An 18,752-nucleotide genomic window follows, 5' to 3' on the forward strand; every position below is an offset into this window, starting at 1 on the left:
AGACCAGTGAACAAGCCATATGAAACGGAATAAAACCAGGCTGCAAAATTTTTGCTGTGCTCTTTGAGAATCTTTAAGAATTAATTCACATTACAAGTAGCTAGAGAGGTAGGTGCAGGGTGGTTTTAAATTTATTTTTTGTTTAAAAATTAAATTTCTTTATTGTCTATAGCAACTTTTCTGAACCATTGGAACATAGGAGAACCCTTGAAATAACTTTTAGGTCCTCAGGGAACCTTTTCTATCATTACTATATCCACAGATCACAGTATACTAGTGTGGTGGTCATTCAGAAAAATGCCTCTTTCATGCCTGGCTATTGGGAAGAATGTCACCCTTATAGATAGCCAAAAAGATCATTGGTGTCGGTTAAATTGACCTGAGAGTCACAGATTGCTCTTTGCTCAAGCAATCCCTAGCAACCACTGGTGGAACCCTGGTTGACAAAAAAATGGTCTGAGGTCCAGGCTCGGGTATACCTTAAAAGAAACCTGTAAATATGGACAGGGTCATCTCTAACCTCTTTCTAAAATGGCAGTTGTCTTTAGCTTATGTAGCTTATCCCTCCATACATTGCAGCATACATGGCATTCATAAGGCTGCTATTATAAACATCTGCAATTGGAGACCTTGACAGGCATGGGGTACAAATCGGTAACATTTATGACCCACTTATGCCACATTTAAAAAAAATCAAATCCTACATTGCCAAACAAAGTTAGAAGTTTGGCAAATAAATTGACAGTAATTATAACAAAAATACTCCGGAAACTCGGAAATGGGTGTGGAGCTGTAAAATTCATATTATCACTCTGAATGACTTCATTTAAAAGAATTTCCCACTCCTGGGAGGGTGACCTTAACCAATTATATTAAATTAAATGTAATCCTTCCTTCTTGTAGCATATATATTTTTCCATAATAATTTAGTGCATGGCAACACAGAAGTTTGTCTGCACTCTAGGTTTGTACTCAAAAATATAAATATGAATCTATACAGAATAATATTTTATATCTTTTATGTTGCAGTGTTGTTGGTACAATGAAATAAATCATGGTTTTTTACACTGTATATCTGAAGAAACGCCTGTAGCACAATTTCCCTCAAATGTATAACTATAGCCATAGTGGGCCATGTGATTGTTATCATATTATTTTTACGTGACCCTCAATATCATGTTTCCCGAATGTTTCCAGTTCATAGCACTCCTAGTGTCTTTCCTATTTTTCATAATTTCAAAATTGCCATACCCAAATGGCAGAACAGTTTTCATGTGCCCCAACATACCCCAAATTTTGTCCCACAATACCATTGCCCCTTTTTTGCATCATTTCCAGCTTCTACAATGTGTTCCTTGTTTCACCATTACAGTATTCCCTCATTAAAGTACTTCTCCCATAATAGAGCCACAATTTTACTTCCTTCATTTAAATGCCTTTCACTAGTGCTCCATTTATTTCCCCTCCATAGTCTTCCCTTGATTAAAATTACTCATATAGTGCTCCCTTCATTATCATGCCCCTCAATATAGTGTGCCCTCACAGTGTCCCCTTTATTATAATAACCCCAGTAGTGCTTCCTTCTGCCCCCTACGTATGGCTTTATTTATAATTATTTATTATAGTATCCCTACCATTACAGTACCCCCAAAGTGTTACCTTAATTTTAGTGTTCCCATTTCCCCTTATTACATTCTCCACACATAGTTCCTTCTTTATTATAGTCTCCCCTATAGTAATCCATCGCTATAGTGGCCCCTCTTTATTGATTTTTTATTAGAGTGCCCCTAATAGTGTTTAAATGTTCTCCCTCCATTATAGTGTCCCTTTTTCCCCAATATTACATTACCCCCATATTCCTCCTTTAATTTTAGTTTCCTGATCCCCCGTCATTACAGTGCCCCCAAATTTCTCTCTTTATTTTAGTGTCCCCATCCCCCGTCATTACAGTGCCCCCCAAACTACTCCCTTCATTATAGTGTCCCCATATTCTTCCCTTCATTGTAGTATCTCTATCTCCCCTCATTATTTTGTCCCCCCCATGGTGCTCCTTTAATTATAGTGTCCCATCTCCCGCCATTATAGTGACCCCCCAATAGTGCCTTCTTCACAAAAGAATCCCCCATATTGTTCCATCATTAATGTGCCCCCAGTAGTGGTAACTTCACTATTGGGCCACCTCTATATTGCTTTATATATAATAAAGCCTTATTTAATTCTATCTTCATTATAGGGTCTCCATCTGCCCTCATTACAGTGCCGTCCCTTAGTGCTTCATCATCTTCCCCTCCAATAGTGCCTCCATCATTATAGTGCCTTCAGTAGTGCTGTCATTACTTTGGTGGTCCCTCCATATTGCTTTATTCATTATAATACCCCCATAAAGTACTGGCATCATTATATTATCCCCAGTAATGCTGCCTTAATATAGGACATCCCATCATTATAATACCCCTGTTGGTGCCCTACTTTCTCCCCATTCCACTGCAGAAAACCCCTAGAGGAAGAGGGCACTGTTTGGTTATATGTACCTATCTCCTTCCAGATCTCAGTCCTTTCCCAACCATATGTACAACCATCAGTTACATAACCACTGCTATGAGAACAACTTATATTCTATATCAGCGGTTGGCAACTAGTGGTTCCATATGTTCCACAAAAATTTTTTAGTAGTCAACAGAAAAATTTAGGCATTATTTGCAATTGGTATATTTTAATTAATAAAAAAAATCTAATAAATTCTTGTATTCTAAATGACAACTTTTGCCTTTATATTACACTACATTTACAAACTGTATTAGAGATGGAAAAACAAGGGAGGCGCAGAGCGACGTTAGTGTATTCCTAAGTTGTATAAGGCTACCGTTGCCGAACCCTACGCTTCAGTATTGTTTACACCATTACAACAGTCATCCCACTCCATGAATACTGATTCTCATCCGATTGGTTTATTTTATTTTATTTTTTTCTCAGATGCTCTTTGAGGTAAGTATAACCTTAACGGTGTATTTTCTTTAACTATTATATTTAATGGCATCAAATGATAACTAGAATTTCTTGTTTGGTCTTAGATCCGAATGAAATAAACCCATAATGAGTGAGGAAAAAGAAACAAACATTTTATGTATAATACCAAAGATCATGCAACTAATGATAATCGTAACAATAGTAATACTTCACTCACTGTGAGCTGATCAATGAATCAGAGCCGCCACAGTGCTTGTCAGTCACCATTGGGAAGATCATTATTTTACAAATGTTTTTATATTTAAAAAAAAATCATAATAATGATCAGCAGGATTTAAAATTATGAATTTAGTGGTCAGTGAGGTCCGAAAGGTTGGCAACTGTTGTTCCATATCACTTGTTAAATTGCAAATAAGATGAAAATCAAAGAGTCAGGCAGGCCCCATATGGGTTTGCTATAGGGCCCCATTCTTGCTTAAAAATATAAATATTTTATAATGTATTAGTTAAGGAACACAGCAACTTCAAGCTACTTGAAGCTTTAAATAGCTTGCATTGCAAACAAGGACTAAAGCTAGCCATAAACTGGTCGATAGGTGCACAAGCAGGTAAATGATTGCTATTTCCTTGATTTCAATTATTTACCTGGTTACCTTTATGCACCAATTGTCCATCCCCATTTTTTGCCCCCTACTTTTACCAATAGCAGGGAGAGCTCATCTTGGCGACATTGGTGATCATAGTTAAAGTACAAGATTTCCCAGTCAAACTTTAATCAATATGTTAATCAGTAGGAAAATTTATGTTCAGTTCCTTCACTCCACAAGTTTGTAATCAACAATCCCAATCACATTTCCATCTAGTAGAATGACCACCATGATCAATTGGAGCCTGTGCAAAGAATGGGATGCTTTATCTAGTCTTGTAGGCCTAAAGAATATAGGGCATAGGTCATTTTTTACCATTTACTGGACTCAAGTAGTCCTGGCACTGCTGTTGTGAATGAGTTCCTGGTTTCCTCCGCATTTCAGTATTTTGAATGGCCTTTCATTCAGCCTTCTCTAGAAAATGACATCATTGTTTATTTTCCTAATAAGGTCTCATGGTGACAGACTTGCGGAGGAGGATGAGCCATTTGGGAGGCATTCCAAACCGTCAGTTAACATCAACTGACAGGAAAAATGAGTTGAAAGGGAGTCCACAAACCAACGAACAAACTACACTTTTCAACATTCTTTGTGACGTGAAAATTAAAGCCCATCTTTGGGCAAAAACCACCATCCAGCCATTACCTACTAACTCATCTTGCATGTTTTCTTTTCCCTGTAAAGGAAGACAGTGCCACCTTCACCGGCCCTCCAAGTCCTTTAACAGGGGCAGGAAACTGTTCACCTAGTGCCACAGATGAGCCACTGCCAGACAACCCCCTATTGTCCCCTTAAGCCAGGGGTCGGGAAACTCTGTCCTTTAGGCCAAATACGGCCTAGCCGATAGTTCGTTCTGGCCCAACGCCCCCTGGCTGACCTGGCCCAATGCCGGGCGGAAACCTGCGGCTCCGGAGCTGCGGGTTGCCTGCAGATCGGCCAGGGGGCATTAGTAACTACTGGAACCAGATCCGCTGGAGCTCCGGTGCAGCCCTCTTGCAGTGGCTCCCCTATTTACCGCGGCTGGCGTTGATACGCGGGCACGGTACATAGGGAAGGCTCCCTGAAGGTAAATTCCTCTCCTCAGCAATGCATACGGAGGAGAGAAATTTCACTTCAGAGGGTGTTCCCTGGTGGTGGGTCCCGCCTAGTGTGCTCCTGCCTACCCCATAAATGGCCTAGGGGCCATAAAACTTTGCCGACCCCTGCCTTAAGCTGATGTCCCTGTTTTCTTCTGGATTCCAACAAGACATTTTTTACCATTGTACAGCCAAATAATAGTCACATGGACACTTCATAATAGCTGTCCATTGGCAGATATGAAGAAAAACTCTGAACATGGAGCATCACTTTGACCTTTGCTTTAGGTGATATGGGCAATTAGATATTTTTGGAATTAATTATTACCAATAGTGGTAGTCAAAGGAGGGTGGGTGGTTCTGGGGATAGGGGGGAGAGGGTACATTGGTAATATTCTGGAGATTAGTTTTAAATAAGGATTTCAATTTGAATCACATCACAACAATGTCATGGTATGTCTGGACTTGGATTGTGAGTGGACATTATTGGTAAGAATAGGTTCCAAGAGACATAAAATGCCTTTTTGGATGTTCTTGCATCATGGGGACAGTTAGAGACCAAAGAAGAAAATATTAGAATGGATTCAAAATACCAAATGCAAGACTAGAAAGATCTATCACGGAGAACCTAGGTGATCCAAGAAACATGGAATGGATTAATTACAATTAATTGCAATTGGTTTGCAAATGTTTTCAGTACTGGACCAGATTCATTTTTAAAGATCCAGGTTTTCTGGATCTTTAAAAGTCTATCCTCTGCAGTGTTGAAAAGCTTTAATAAATCAGGCAAAATGTGATGTACAAGCCTTATACATTTATAAAAAAAAACTCCACTGAATAAGCCAAATTCATTTGCGTCTCACATACTCCCCTTCATGACACTGCAGCATATAGTGGGAAGGTTTAAATAATGGAGACAGTGCAGCAAATCCAGAAAACAGTGGGTGGGACTAGGTGTGACCAGATGCTGATTGACAACCTACAGGCTTAATCAGCAATAACAGTGCTGATAGCCACATCCCCTTCAACATGTCTTATAACTCAGGAGTGACAATGCTGATAGCCACATCCCCTGTAACATCTTCTCCTCCCACAGTAGTGCAATCAACACACATTCTGTAGAAGGAGGGCAGCATAGCTACCACACCATTGCAAGAAGCTATGAAGACAAACTCAATTGGGTTAGTCTGTCTCATATAATCTCTTTTTCTTTGATTAGAGCTAATTTTACTTTTAGACATTTCTAAAAAATAGGACAGTAGTGAATTCATTTTTTTTTTTTTTTTTTTACATCAGCTCCCTCCGAGCCCCCTTAGCACAGTACTTTATCTGTGTTGGTGAGCATCAAAGACTTTTATGAACAACAAACACATTAAAGAGACTCTTTCACTAGGGGGAACAGGGGAGGGGAACTTCAGGAGCCTTCAAAACCCTACAATCATGGCCAAAGTACTTGGCCAATTGGTTAGAGAAGGTGTTAAGGCTTTGGAACATACCAGCACTGCCCTTACACATTCCTATTGGCCAACTGTATGGGTCAGTTGCAATTTGAATTAGTTAGTTAGTTTTGGCTGTCAAAATGGCTTAACACTCCTACATACTCAAATTCAATCATATCAAGAAGGGTTTGATAAATCATTGAAGGTAGGTTCACCCCTTTTTGTCTCTACCTTATAATTAAAGAACTTCTCCCACCTTTTCTCCAAGTAATAGGGTCACTTACCACTGCAGGTGTCATAATGCTGAAAATACAGTAAACATAAACAAAGTCTTGGCAATAGCTCTTGAGTGCCACAAGTTCCTGCTGATCTGGGGTCTTTAATTTAATTTATGTAAGTGTGGAGGGTAAGGAATGGGTAGGGGATAGGCTTTTTAAAGTCAAAAAGTATTACATCTTGAAATGTTCACTCTGCCTAAGCCGTATCCTGAAAAAACAACCTACTGCCTGAAATGTCTTTGGGGAAATATCAGTGCAATTTCTGGTATGTGTGTGTGCCTAGGCACTCCTACACCTAACTGTATATCTGCAAGATCTAAGGCACTGCTGTCTCTGTTTGAGATTTGGCAATTTCACTACAGTGGTTCTCACTGTTCTCCTTACTAGAGTTTCTGAAACTGAGAAGCAAAGCCCTGTCTTCAAAAAAAGATGGTGGCCTCCACACAGAGGCATGGTGCAGAATAAAGTATGGTCAGCAAGGGAGCAAAATCAACTGCAGGTGGTCTGTAGGCAAAAGAACCAGTCTTTTACCCAAGGCATGCCTTTTTTTGGACACAGCTTCTCGAGTTAATACATGGCAAGGATTAAATTCACTTTTACAAAAAGTAAAGAAGACATATCAAGACTTTGTTTACAACAGGAACAAAAGAGAGATAAAAGAGAGATGTAGATACCTTCTACATATAATCTTTGGCCATCATGATTGGTCATTTCAGGATGACACAGGTGCATAGGAGTTCATTCATCCCTAGCACATGTAAGAGAAGTTGGGATTGCCAGGTTTCACGCTGAACATGTGCAGCTCAGCTTTGACACAAGAAGCATGATCAGCCAGGTAAGACACACTATTGTAGAAGAAAAATTGCCTAACCCTTTCGGTAGCAATGGCCTGCCTTAAAATAAAAACCCAAAAGTAGAACTTTAGGTAAACTTTTATACCTTCCGAATCATGGACCTAGAATAAATGTGTAGCTCAGGTGTTCAGGTGTGTGACTGAGACTCCTGAAGCCAAAAAATCATCTTTAAAAAAAAAAACAAAAAAACAAATTAGCATTTTATAGAATGGATATCAATGGCAGCTTCCACCATCTCTCAGTATGAGGTCTACACTTCTGTAGGGGAAACAGATACAATTTAAAGATTTTCTGGATCGCTTTTTTTTCTATTTTATTAAAATATTGTAATTTTTACTTAAACTTTTAAAAAAACTAAGATCAAATGTAAATAATGATTTACGCAGGTCATTTCTGAAGAACATATAAACCACCTATTGCCATTATGGTAGCAGGACCAGTTGTCAAACTTGAACCAACAGTAAATAAGTAAATATGACTTCCAGCCGTCTACCTCCTTCGCCCCTTTGATGTCCTGCTCCGAGTTTGACTTCATTTAAAGAGCTATTGACACACTTCAGAAAACTGGGCTGAACTTCCAAATATTTTGGTTTCATTTAGAGCAAAGGGGGAGGTTTGGAAGAAGCTGGCCTGGCTCCAATTAAGCGTCCTGAGCCTAACTCATCTGGACAATCATGGCTTGTAAAGGAATGAATGCATCTTTTATAGACCTTAACACCCAAAAGAAAAAATTCCCTAGGTTTAAAAGTGCAAAAGGAAAGTCCGTGAATTTAGAGAGCAGAGTCTTCCTTGTGACGCTGCACAGATAGCTCAGTAACAATTTTAGAGTGTCAGGTATGGAGGACTTAATAACAAGGTGCATGATACTACTGATGGTGCTTCTATCTATTGTTGACTTGTCCTTGGCCGATCGGAACAGATTAGAGAGTCCTTACCTGAAGGTAAGCAAACATGTCATATTAGTTTGTATTTAATACTCATGTCTAGAACATCTAGTTTTCATATATTTTTACTTTTTAAATTATTCCTAAATTCTAATTTTACATACTTACATTGTTTTTACAAAATAAGTTGCCAATAGTGAGTGATGCAAACTTGCAAAATTATTTTTTTGCAGCATTTTATAGACTATGGGCTCTATTAATAAAACAGGGAATCTGACACCAGGGAATATATGAAGGAATGTCTGATTTCCTTTTTTATAAATAGAGCCCTATATGTTACATGAACATATATATGTGTTTTCTGCTTTTACAGAGCAAAGTTGGGATTGCTATGTTCTCCAGCAAAGGGTTTTATTCGTAGTTTGTACAACTTGAAATATTCAACTCTAAAAGTCTTATTGGCTTTATTTTAGTGTTCTATAAACTTGGAGCCTGTTTAGATCTATGTAACATGCATTTGTTAAGGCAGCATGGTCAGCAAAATAATTAGACAGCTTATATTCTCTGATGTACAAAAAAAGGACCAATGTGCAGAAAAAAATACCCTTTTTTCTTTAAGGCAACATAACTCATTACTGTGTGTCATAGTGTGATGCAACACAGGTGCACTGCTTTAACCTGCCGTGGTGCCATTCCAGTTTAAGGGCAAAACATGCCACCTGCATGTTGGTAATGTATGTGAATACCACCAGACACATATCTAAATAGGACCTTAAAATATATAGTCATGTTAAACAAGGCAATGAAAGTTTCTTAAAAAATGTAGCAACCTAGCAATCCATACCGTACTTTGTCTAACATCGGTACCAATTGGGTTGCCGAATTTGTTTCCATGCAATGATGCCTTGCTAGGAAAAAAAGCAGAAAAGGAGTGATAGATAAGAAAGAAAGAAAGAAAGAAAGAAAGAAAGAAAGAAAGAAAGAAAGAAAGAAAGAAAGAAAGGAAAGAAAGAAAGGAAAGAAAGAAAGGAAACGGTATTTTATCAAAAACAGATCACTCCAGGTGTTAAACCTAAGTTTCATGAACTTATGTAAAAAAAAAGAAGGAAAGAAAGAAAAGAAAGAAAAGAAAGAAAGGAAAGAAAGAAAGGAAAGAAAGAAAGGAAAGAAAGAAAGGAAAGAAAGAAAGGAAAGAAAGAAAGGAAAGAAAGAAAGGAAAGAAAGAAAGAAAGAAAGAAAGAAAGAAAGAAAGAAAGAAAGAAAGAAAGAAAGGAAAGAAAAAGAAAAACAGACTCAATTTATCCAGTCAAAATGGGTCTGATCTTGGAATTTTAAGATGCCCCTTTACCAAGGTGCATTACCATTTTGCAAAGGATATGTTATGTAGTTTAGGGAAGGTGATGATAATTCACTTTACCAGGAATACCCATCACATGCAAGAAAAAAAAAATGTAATTTTTGTAAACATTTTTCTTGTACGTGATTGGATGCTTTAGGTATGCAAAGCTTTATCTTATTTACTTAGCTAAGTGACATCTCCAGGGGCTAATTCACTTTACTTTGTGAACAACCTATATTCCTATAGTAGATCACCCCCAATACGTTTTAGAAAAGTTTTTTCATGACTATCAAATAACGTGTATTTCCCTTTGCTGCATAACTAGAATTTAGTTCTAAGAAAAACGAATAAGTGGACTTTTGTAAGCCAGCTATTCAAAGAGCCCCCACAGACCAACGTGCTTAAAAAAGCCGGCTCCAAGTGTCAGCAGAACAAGGCTCCATGTTAAATAAATCAGTGGAGTATACCCTTACTGTAAGGATTATACGCCAGGACAAGCATTTTATTACAACGGCAATACGCCAGGTCAGCAGGATTATAAAGCTTGTATTTGTTTTGCTTTATATAGTGTAATTCTATTGTGAAAACCACAGAAAACACAGAGAGGGAAGCTCTCATCTCAGAACAGGGTGTATGTTAGTTTGTGCGATTTAAATATATCCAGACCAGGACAAATGAACATTTGGAAAGTCATGATGGTGGCAGGAGTTGTAAATATAGCACATTTTACTTTTTTTTTAAATCTCTTGAGTATTGCAAATGGTTTTCTGCTACATTCCCAGGCATGTATCCATGACATACGGAGCCTGTTTACCAGTAAGGACTCCTTAGATGGTCCCATGTGGTAATGTTAGGGCTGCTGGAGTTTATTAGTAGGATGATGAGAGTTTTTTAAAATTATGTGTCATGGCAAGAATTGGTCAGTGAAGGGAAACAGGTGACACTGAAGTTCCAAATTAAAAAAAACAATAAAGGGCCAAAAATACCCTGCCCTCCTTTTGGGGAATTGCAAGAAAATACTAGTGATAAAAACTTTTAGGCAGGTTACAAACATTTAATCATACCATGCTTTAAAGCATAATTGCAGCCAAAAATATTAGGAGGAAAATCCATAGCTTGTTCCAAAATACAATACCAATACAAGCTTCTGCTGCAATAGCCACCTTAAAACTAAAGATTTCCCCTGCACTGCTTTTTTCCTCCACTAGATGTCCTCAATATGGTGAATGATCATTGTGCCAATTTCTTACTGCCTCCAGCAGATATTGCAGGGCTAAAAATGCAAAAAAAAATGTAATGATGGTGTTTTAAAGCTGTTAATGTGCTATATCTTTGTGCTGAAAGCAATTATCCCATTTCCCTGGACACTGGGACTTCAACACAAGAAACATTAGAAACTGAAACGGGTTCAGTGTACCTCATTTCCTGTCTGATGAATTATATGGAACATTTAGCCCACTCCTCTCCACTCCTCCCACTGCCCAGACTTTCTCTTTTCAGCTATTTGCTTTAAGTCTTACCTCCCCCTGACATATATCTAACTGTTAACAACACTGTTATTCGGCCCTCCCCTCAGGCACGTTGTCTTGGTGTCACCTTGGATTCTGCCCTCTCATTTACCCCCCATATTCAGAACATTTCCAGGTCCTGTCACTTTCACCTACGCAACATCTCCAAAATCTGCCCCTACCTGTCCCCAGAGACCACCAAACTCCTTGTACATGCTCTGATCATCTCTCGTCTGGACTACTGTAACCTCCTCCTTCTCTCTGGCATTCCACTAACCCGACTCTCTCCTCTACAATCTATTATGAATGCTGCAGCCAGACTCAGCCATCCTTCCCTCCGCTCCTCTTCCGCTGCATCTCTTTGCAGATCTCTACATTGGCTTCCATTTCACCTTAGAATCAAATTCAAGCTCCTGTGCTTTGCCTTCAAATCCCTACACAGTTATTGTCCCACTTACATTTCTGACATCTGACTCTCTCCACTCCTCCAATGACCTACTAATGACTTCCTCACTCATAACCTCATCACACGCACGGTTACAAGACTTCTCTAGAGCTGCTCCAACTCTCTGGAATGGTCTTCCTCGTCCTTCCTCTCCTCCTGTATCACTGTCTGTATTAGTCTGTCATTTGCAATCCCTATTTAATGTACAGCGCTGCGTAATATTTTGGCGCTATATAAATCCTGTTTATTAATAATAATAATAATAATAACTGCCATTTAGTCTCAGCCACCTGTGTGGACATTTCATAGAAAGATCTCTATGCAAATGTAATATGTCCAGGAATTCCCATTTGCTGATATCCATTTGCTCTCCTTGAGGAAATTTCCTAATCTTCTGGTGTGGTGTTAATATCACAGAGATTTCTGCTAAACTTACTCTCAATTGAGTCACAAAGCAGTTTAATGAGTTATGGTAATACAATGTAGTACCTTCTGTGCTACAATGTGCCTGCACAAGTGTAGACAGAATACAAAAAAGCTGATGTTTGTGATTTATTGCATTGTCAGAGAAGAACTGACAACAGAGGTTAGTAATAAACTAGGAAACAAATTCAGCATGAGGGGATGGATGTATGAAACAAGTTGTAGGCTTGTTCAGTGTTAACACAAGATTTTTATTTTATAAATGGGTCAGATAAAAGGTTACCTACAAACTACAATGTACAGCATGCCTGGAGAGCAGGAGAACCATAAATGGCACCAGGGACGGACATAGGGAGGTGCAAAGGGTGCCGCTGAATGAGGGCCGTGGACCCTTCTCATGTCAATTCAGCAGAGGGGCCCAAGTCTGTTCTACACAAAGGGGCCCTCTACATCTCTTAGTGTATGCACTATCGATGAGCAGGGTGACTGTGCTGAAATGTTAGAGCAGTAGAGATATCATTCCCTGTCTTCTCTGCACTGACACTTCTCCTGCCTCTGATTGGTTACTGGTAACAGGGCATGGCACAGACTGTGGGCTCCTTCTCCTGGCTCCTGAAGATCTTTTGCAGCCCCTGTAATGACATCACAGGGACAAAGAAAAAGGAATACGTATCAAAGATTCATGGAATTATTGAACTACTAAAGGGCACTAAAAAATAGGAGGAGGGGGAATGTTAGGGGTATATTTAGGGTACTGACTGCAGTTCAGCTTTAAATATTAATAGTAAACATTCATATCATAATAACCCAACATAAAAACAGTGCCATGTGTGTATCACATCATGAATATTCCATGGAATTGATGGGCAATTTCTGTACTAGCACGATGGAAATATTTTTCTCCATCATCTGCACATTTTTGCCTGGACTTACAGACCCCATCCTGTTATTTTTGTGGGTAGAACATTTCCAAAGTTAGTTCTGAATAGATAATGTGTTTTTTTAATTATTTTGATATGACCACTGTTGGAATTATTTATTAAAGCAATGAGCAATAAAGTCATGTAACCCACAGTAAAATATCCAGGGGCGGGCAAAGGGAGGTGCAAAGTGTGCTCCTGCACGTAGGTCCCAGACCCTCTCCTCTCCTAAGCGGAGGCTCCCATGTGTACCCCAAATCATTTTGGTGGAGAGAGGGCCCATGTTGATTCTGCAGGGCCAACTATAGGCTATATAAAACTAAAATCCTGTAAAGCCAAAATTCAGGCAGATATAGAAACCGCATATGAAAACAGCCCTGTGTCAATTAATAAATTATTACATGAGCTAACCTGATATCAACTGCTTGTAATCCCTGCACAGCAGAGCTAAAACAGGGAGAAGACACACAACAAGCCAATATGCGTTGTGCTGCAGCACTTATATACAAGGAGCTTGCTGATACAGGGTAACAGAGTGACAAACAACAAAATCCATTTTGCTGCTTCTGCTTTCACTGTCTAGTCATAGACTGGGAAGGGAAGGAAATGACCTGTGGGTGGCACATGCATACAGTATAAACCAATTCTGTAACGCTTAGTATGATTTGATCTCTGTAGATATGCATAATCTGAAGCATAATCTATCCTAAACCAGAGAAAGTACTAATATGTTATACAGTAGGGACCATCTTTAGTGGCTGCAAATATTAGCACCTCAATACTCCATGCTTTCTCATGCCCCATGCACTGTGCCATATCATGCATTGTCTCTCCATGGTGTATTTACAAAATTTGGAAAAAGTGCACCTATTACATCATATGGAAATGTGCAACAAGGAGCATCATACATAGAAAAAACCTGTACATATACATACATATATTGCCAGCCAGTACCTGTACATATACATACATACATTGCTAGCCCTGTTTATTATTCAAATGACTTGAATAAGATTGCTTTTCAACAGCATTAGAGAGACATTGTGAATTGGTTCAAAGTGTGGCAAGAGAACCGCAACCAGCATGTTCAGCAAATGCTCTAGAAAGTGCGTCAATTACGTCCTCCTCGCCTCTGCTGGGTGCAAAGCAGTTGAAATGGGGTACCCAAGCTAACCATGTGGTTATTCGTTAGAAACAGCTCCAGAATATGCATCACTATCAAATAACAAAACTCTATAGCAAGTAAAAAATTAATGTGATTGCAAATTAATTTTGCTCTGTTATGATTCCAGGTTATGGGCTTTATATTGTCATGCACACTCAGGAACTTGCAGACCACACAAATTCTTTAAAGGTCTGGTCATTGAAGGGGCTTATCTATCATACATCAGGAAACCTAAACTCTAGTTTTCATACCTAAAAGTCAGGACAAGAAAATATGGCAGATAATGTCAGGATGTCCTTATGATTTCCTATGACCTAAGAAATGCTAAAAAAAAATGTTTTATCATTGCAGAGATTTAAACGTCAACTGCGAGCAACAAAGACTGAGGTAAGGAGATTTGATTTTCTTAAACCTGTTAATAATGTAAAAATTTAGAAATAGGGGATTTTGTCCATTGTACTGCTATCTAGAAATTTCCTGAATTCTTGTTTTACTGACAGATAGGATGTGATGGAAAAAACTCAACAGGCATGCAGACAGAGATCTAAAACTGATTGCTGTTGGAGGGATCCCCTTAATTTTTGTTGGGATAAAGGTTGACAGTAGGTCAGAATACATTTCTCAAATGGATGGACCTTATATAGCAGCTCAATGCATGAAAAAACAGTGCAAGTTGAATTGGTTTTGCAATGCACTGTAATGCTCATTGTGTGTCACGTTGCAACTTTGTCCACTGCAGAGCAGTATGGTGGTCGTGCATTGAAGCGCACCAATCCTCATGAATGTAACCACAATGCACTGTAGTGGCTAGACCATAATTCGCAGGGTGTACCTAACAGTTAGGGATTGTTTAAGTTTAGGGACACTTAGAGGGGCATTTAGCTGGAACTGGTATGGATGTGCTTTAAAAACCCAATCAATAGGGTTTAGTAAATTTAAAAGTGAAAACAGAAAGGAAAAATCAGAAATCAGTTAAATCTTATCCAGTTGGATCAATATGGAAATTTAATCGAAATCCAAAATTATGGGTTGGAATTTAAGTTTTCTTTTTAAAAAAAAAAAGTGTAGATTTTTTTTTTAGTGGTAATTAAACAAGAGGTAGTTCATTTAGCCAATTTTAGAAACCATAGACAGCACAGGAGATGTCTGGATCCATTTTTGCTCTCGGTTAACAGTCACAGTATGAAAAAGCAAGTGAATTTTTATGCAACAATAGAGATAAATTGCATGTGTATAACTGGAAATATTTGCTGTGATTTTACTTGCTTAAGAGTCATACTTTTACCATAGCACTTTCCTCTTTTTTGCAGCAAGAACTGCCTTTTTCCAAAATCACTAGTTCCAACGCACTTTCCCCACAAGTACTTTGCCGAAAGAATTGCCATTACCCAAAACACTTTGCTCAAAGTCTTTCTTCCCTAGTACTTTGCAGCAAGACTGTCCTCTATTGCTTGCTTTTTCTCCAAGTATTTTAAAGCAAGCATTGTTTTTACCCCCAACACTTAACCCAATGTACTATTCCAAAAGCATTCTGCCAGAAGCACTTTCCCCAAATACTTTGCTGCAAACATAGTTCATGCCCCAAGTATTTTTATAGCAAGAACTGCCCTTCCCCAAATAACTTGGCACAAAGTATATTTGCCAAGAGCACTTTACCTGGAGTACTCCCCCCAAAAGTATTTTGAAGAACTGCCTTTCCCCAAAACACTTTTTCAACAGCACTTTCCCAAAATCCCTTTCCTCCAAGAACTTTGCAGCAAGCCCTGTTCTTACCTCAAGTATTTTCCTGCAAGAATTGCCTTTACCCAAACCACTTTTCCCAAATTACTTTCTCCCAAAAAGTTTGCAGTAAGTATTGCGCTCTATTGCTTATTGCCTTTCCCCTAAGCACTTTCTCCAAAACATATTTCCAAAAGCACTTAACCCAAAGTCCTTCCACCCAAGTACTTTGCAGCAACCACTTTATTGTTAACTGTCTGTCCCCAAAGCTATTTGCCCACTGATAGTTGTTGCATGATCATCTCTCCCTATTACAAAGCTCTCCAGGCTGCATTAGAAGGACTCCATGGAACTCTACCAGCTCCACACCTCATCCACTATTTAAAGAAAGGGGGATAGATTGTAGGTCATAGTCCATTGGCAATGTCAGCTCTCCAACACAAACCAGCGAACCGGTGAGCTTTCACCAGGAACGGCTCTTCAATTAGAAATACCATGCCTATCGCTTGTGTATCAAAAATAACATATCATAACACTACAGTCTGTAAAAATCCTTTTGGAATTTATTTTAGTTCTAAAATAACATTATTCGAAATACATGAGAAGCAGAAAGTCAAATAGTACTCACATTCTCTAACACAGAGTATATATAGTGTAGAGATATATATAACTAAACCATATAAACAAACTGAAAAACCACATAAAGCAGTTTCAGCCTGCCAATTTTAGGCAGCATACCCAAAAAGAGAAATGAGGGTGAGTATCAAAGCCTCCATCACTGAGTACAATTTTTTTTCAGGCATCTGAAAATTCCTTTATTTGCAGCCTAAATCAAAGAGACCAAATATTTTGTAATAGCCACAAAAATTAAAAAGGAATCAATATGTATTTCCCAAGATGCCCACCAATACCATTGTGGGTTTAAGCAAAGGTCAACTGTTTGCATCAATTTCCAGATGGATGATAGAAATTCATTACACATGTTAGTAGAACAGAAACAGTGGTGTAGTCAGGTATGCATTTCGCAATTACAAAACAAGCTGCTTCTTCAGGAGTGCATTAATGTACATGTGAAAATAGAGATCACAGGATAAAGTTGTGTATGTGTGACCCAGTTTTCATGGGGAAGCATTGGGTAGGCATGGTCTATACCAGAGGAACTGGAAAGAGACATCCAATGCAGCAAATCTGACCATAGTGCTCAAGGCTGAGGAGGCTGGGCTGAGTAAAGCTACCAACACCTCCGACACCATGTGTGTGCTTCAGTGTGCTTTTGGACCTGACACTTAGTGATGGTGACTTTGATATCCACCTATCTTTTACTTTTACAATTATGGATAGACATTCTTTGATCACATTTATCAACATAAATTTATACAATTTTAGGCAGCATATTTGGTTCAAAGTAGTTTTTATCGGGGCTATGTTCACACTGGTGGTGATGTTGCAGTGCGGTTACCACTTCCTCATACCAGTGGACCGCAGCCTTGGGGGAGATGCTACCTGAAGCTTCTCCCCATGGCATCCCCATAGAGCAGGGGTGTCAATCTCTGGTCAGTTTCTTTGGCCCCCTGAAGAGTTTTAAAAATAAATGGCATCTGGCCCGCCTGCCCGCCACTGCCTTCTGCAGCGAGTGATGCCGCTACTACAATTCACAATTCTATAGATCAGCAGCTCTGTTCTATAGACACAAGTAATTCCGGGAACTGTAGTCTCGGCATCACTTGCGTCTTTTGAACAGCTCTCTGCCTATGCGTAGCTCCGCATTGGGCTGTTCTATAGATGCAAGCAATGCCGGGAATTGTAGTCTCAGCATCACTCGCATCTATGGAACAGTTTTCTGTTTCTCTTCTCTTTGAAAAGCATGATAAGTCAAATAATAATATATTTTTGCTTAATCTCTATTTATTAAGCTCACTAAGCATAACATTTATGGCTTTTTAAATATAGCTAAATGCAGCAGAAAACAGCAGGAGAACCTGACTTGTGCCATGATGCCAGCACTAGGCAGCGTAATAACTTTTTACAAACATAGAAATATATCAGAATCAGAAATTAGCAATATACAGAGTAATTGATTTCACATGCAAATGTTATTGAGGGTTTCCTGAGCGCAGTAGACAACAGTAACAAGCAACTTATCAGTTTGTTGTACTAGTAAGCTGAAAGATGATTTAAAAAAAAATAAAAAATAATATTTTTTATATATCCCACTGTTTGCAAATATAATCATTCAAATGTTCCCCCTCTGCTGCTGTCTTGAGATCCTCAGCCTTGTGCACAAACATGTATTCTATTCTTTTCTATGGAACAACTCTCTGTCAATGTGTGGCCCCGCATTGGAATGTTCTATAGATGCAAATAATGCAGGGAATTGTAGTAGCGGCATCAGCTCTCTGCCATTGACAGGTAAGCTTATTACAAAAAACAGTTTTTACCTCTTTGTTTCCATATAAATATGTTTTATATTTAATTAGAAGGAAAAACCTTAATTTTTTCAAAAAATTTCACGTTTGTCCCCTGACCTGGTCTAAGTTTTTAATTTCGGCCCTTTGTTTATTTCAGTTTGACACCCCTGCCATAGAGTATGAATGGGAGTGGCAGTGAGTGGTACCAGTACTGCTCACTGCCACTAGCTGTCAAATGTGTAAATTTTTTTTTTGTGAGAACCAGAGCTGAAATGTGAGTGATCAAGTAGCTGGCAAGGTGCCAGCCGCTGGGAGCCACACGGCATCGCTCAATCCAAAAGTAGGTCTGAATTTGCTCCATGGAGTTGGAGTGCAATGAAGCTATAAATATGGGTTCAATTCAGCCATGCTGAAGAGCTTAGATGCGTCCATCAACCCTAAAAATGAACCCTAAAGTTTAAAGTGGAACTGTCACTGAGAGATTATGAAAGTTGCCATTGCTGAATTCCGTCGAAAACTATTTGCTGGATTTAAAGATGACCTTTGCTTCATTGTACCTTCATTGTGCAGTTCCCTCAAATCCAATAAAACAAGCGTAATTGGGACGCAAGTTGCACTATAATTACATGAACGCCGTAGCTGCATATTCATTCTGGGTCAGTGATTCAGAAAGTATTAAA

At 38.8% G+C, this 18,752-nt stretch overlaps 1 protein-coding gene across 2 annotated transcripts in view; it reads left to right on the forward strand.

The window, feature by feature from the left end:
- Window positions 1–7,959: 7,959 nt before the first annotated feature.
- The window catches only part of ITIH6 (inter-alpha-trypsin inhibitor heavy chain family member 6), a 48,718-nt gene continuing 37,925 nt past the window's right edge, over window positions 7,960–18,752 (forward strand). For both annotated transcript variants that reach the window (XM_072430421.1, XM_072430420.1), the window contains exons 1-2: window positions 7,960–8,202; window positions 14,297–14,332. In XM_072430421.1, coding sequence (XP_072286522.1) covers window positions 8,098–8,202; window positions 14,297–14,332 — 141 coding nt within the window. In that variant the 5' untranslated portion in view covers window positions 7,960–8,097. The remainder of the gene's footprint in view (window positions 8,203–14,296; window positions 14,333–18,752) is intronic.

Source organism: Pyxicephalus adspersus, chromosome Z (genome assembly GCF_032062135.1).
Source record: "Pyxicephalus adspersus chromosome Z, UCB_Pads_2.0, whole genome shotgun sequence".
NCBI classification, from domain to species: Eukaryota; Metazoa; Chordata; class Amphibia; order Anura; family Pyxicephalidae; genus Pyxicephalus; species Pyxicephalus adspersus.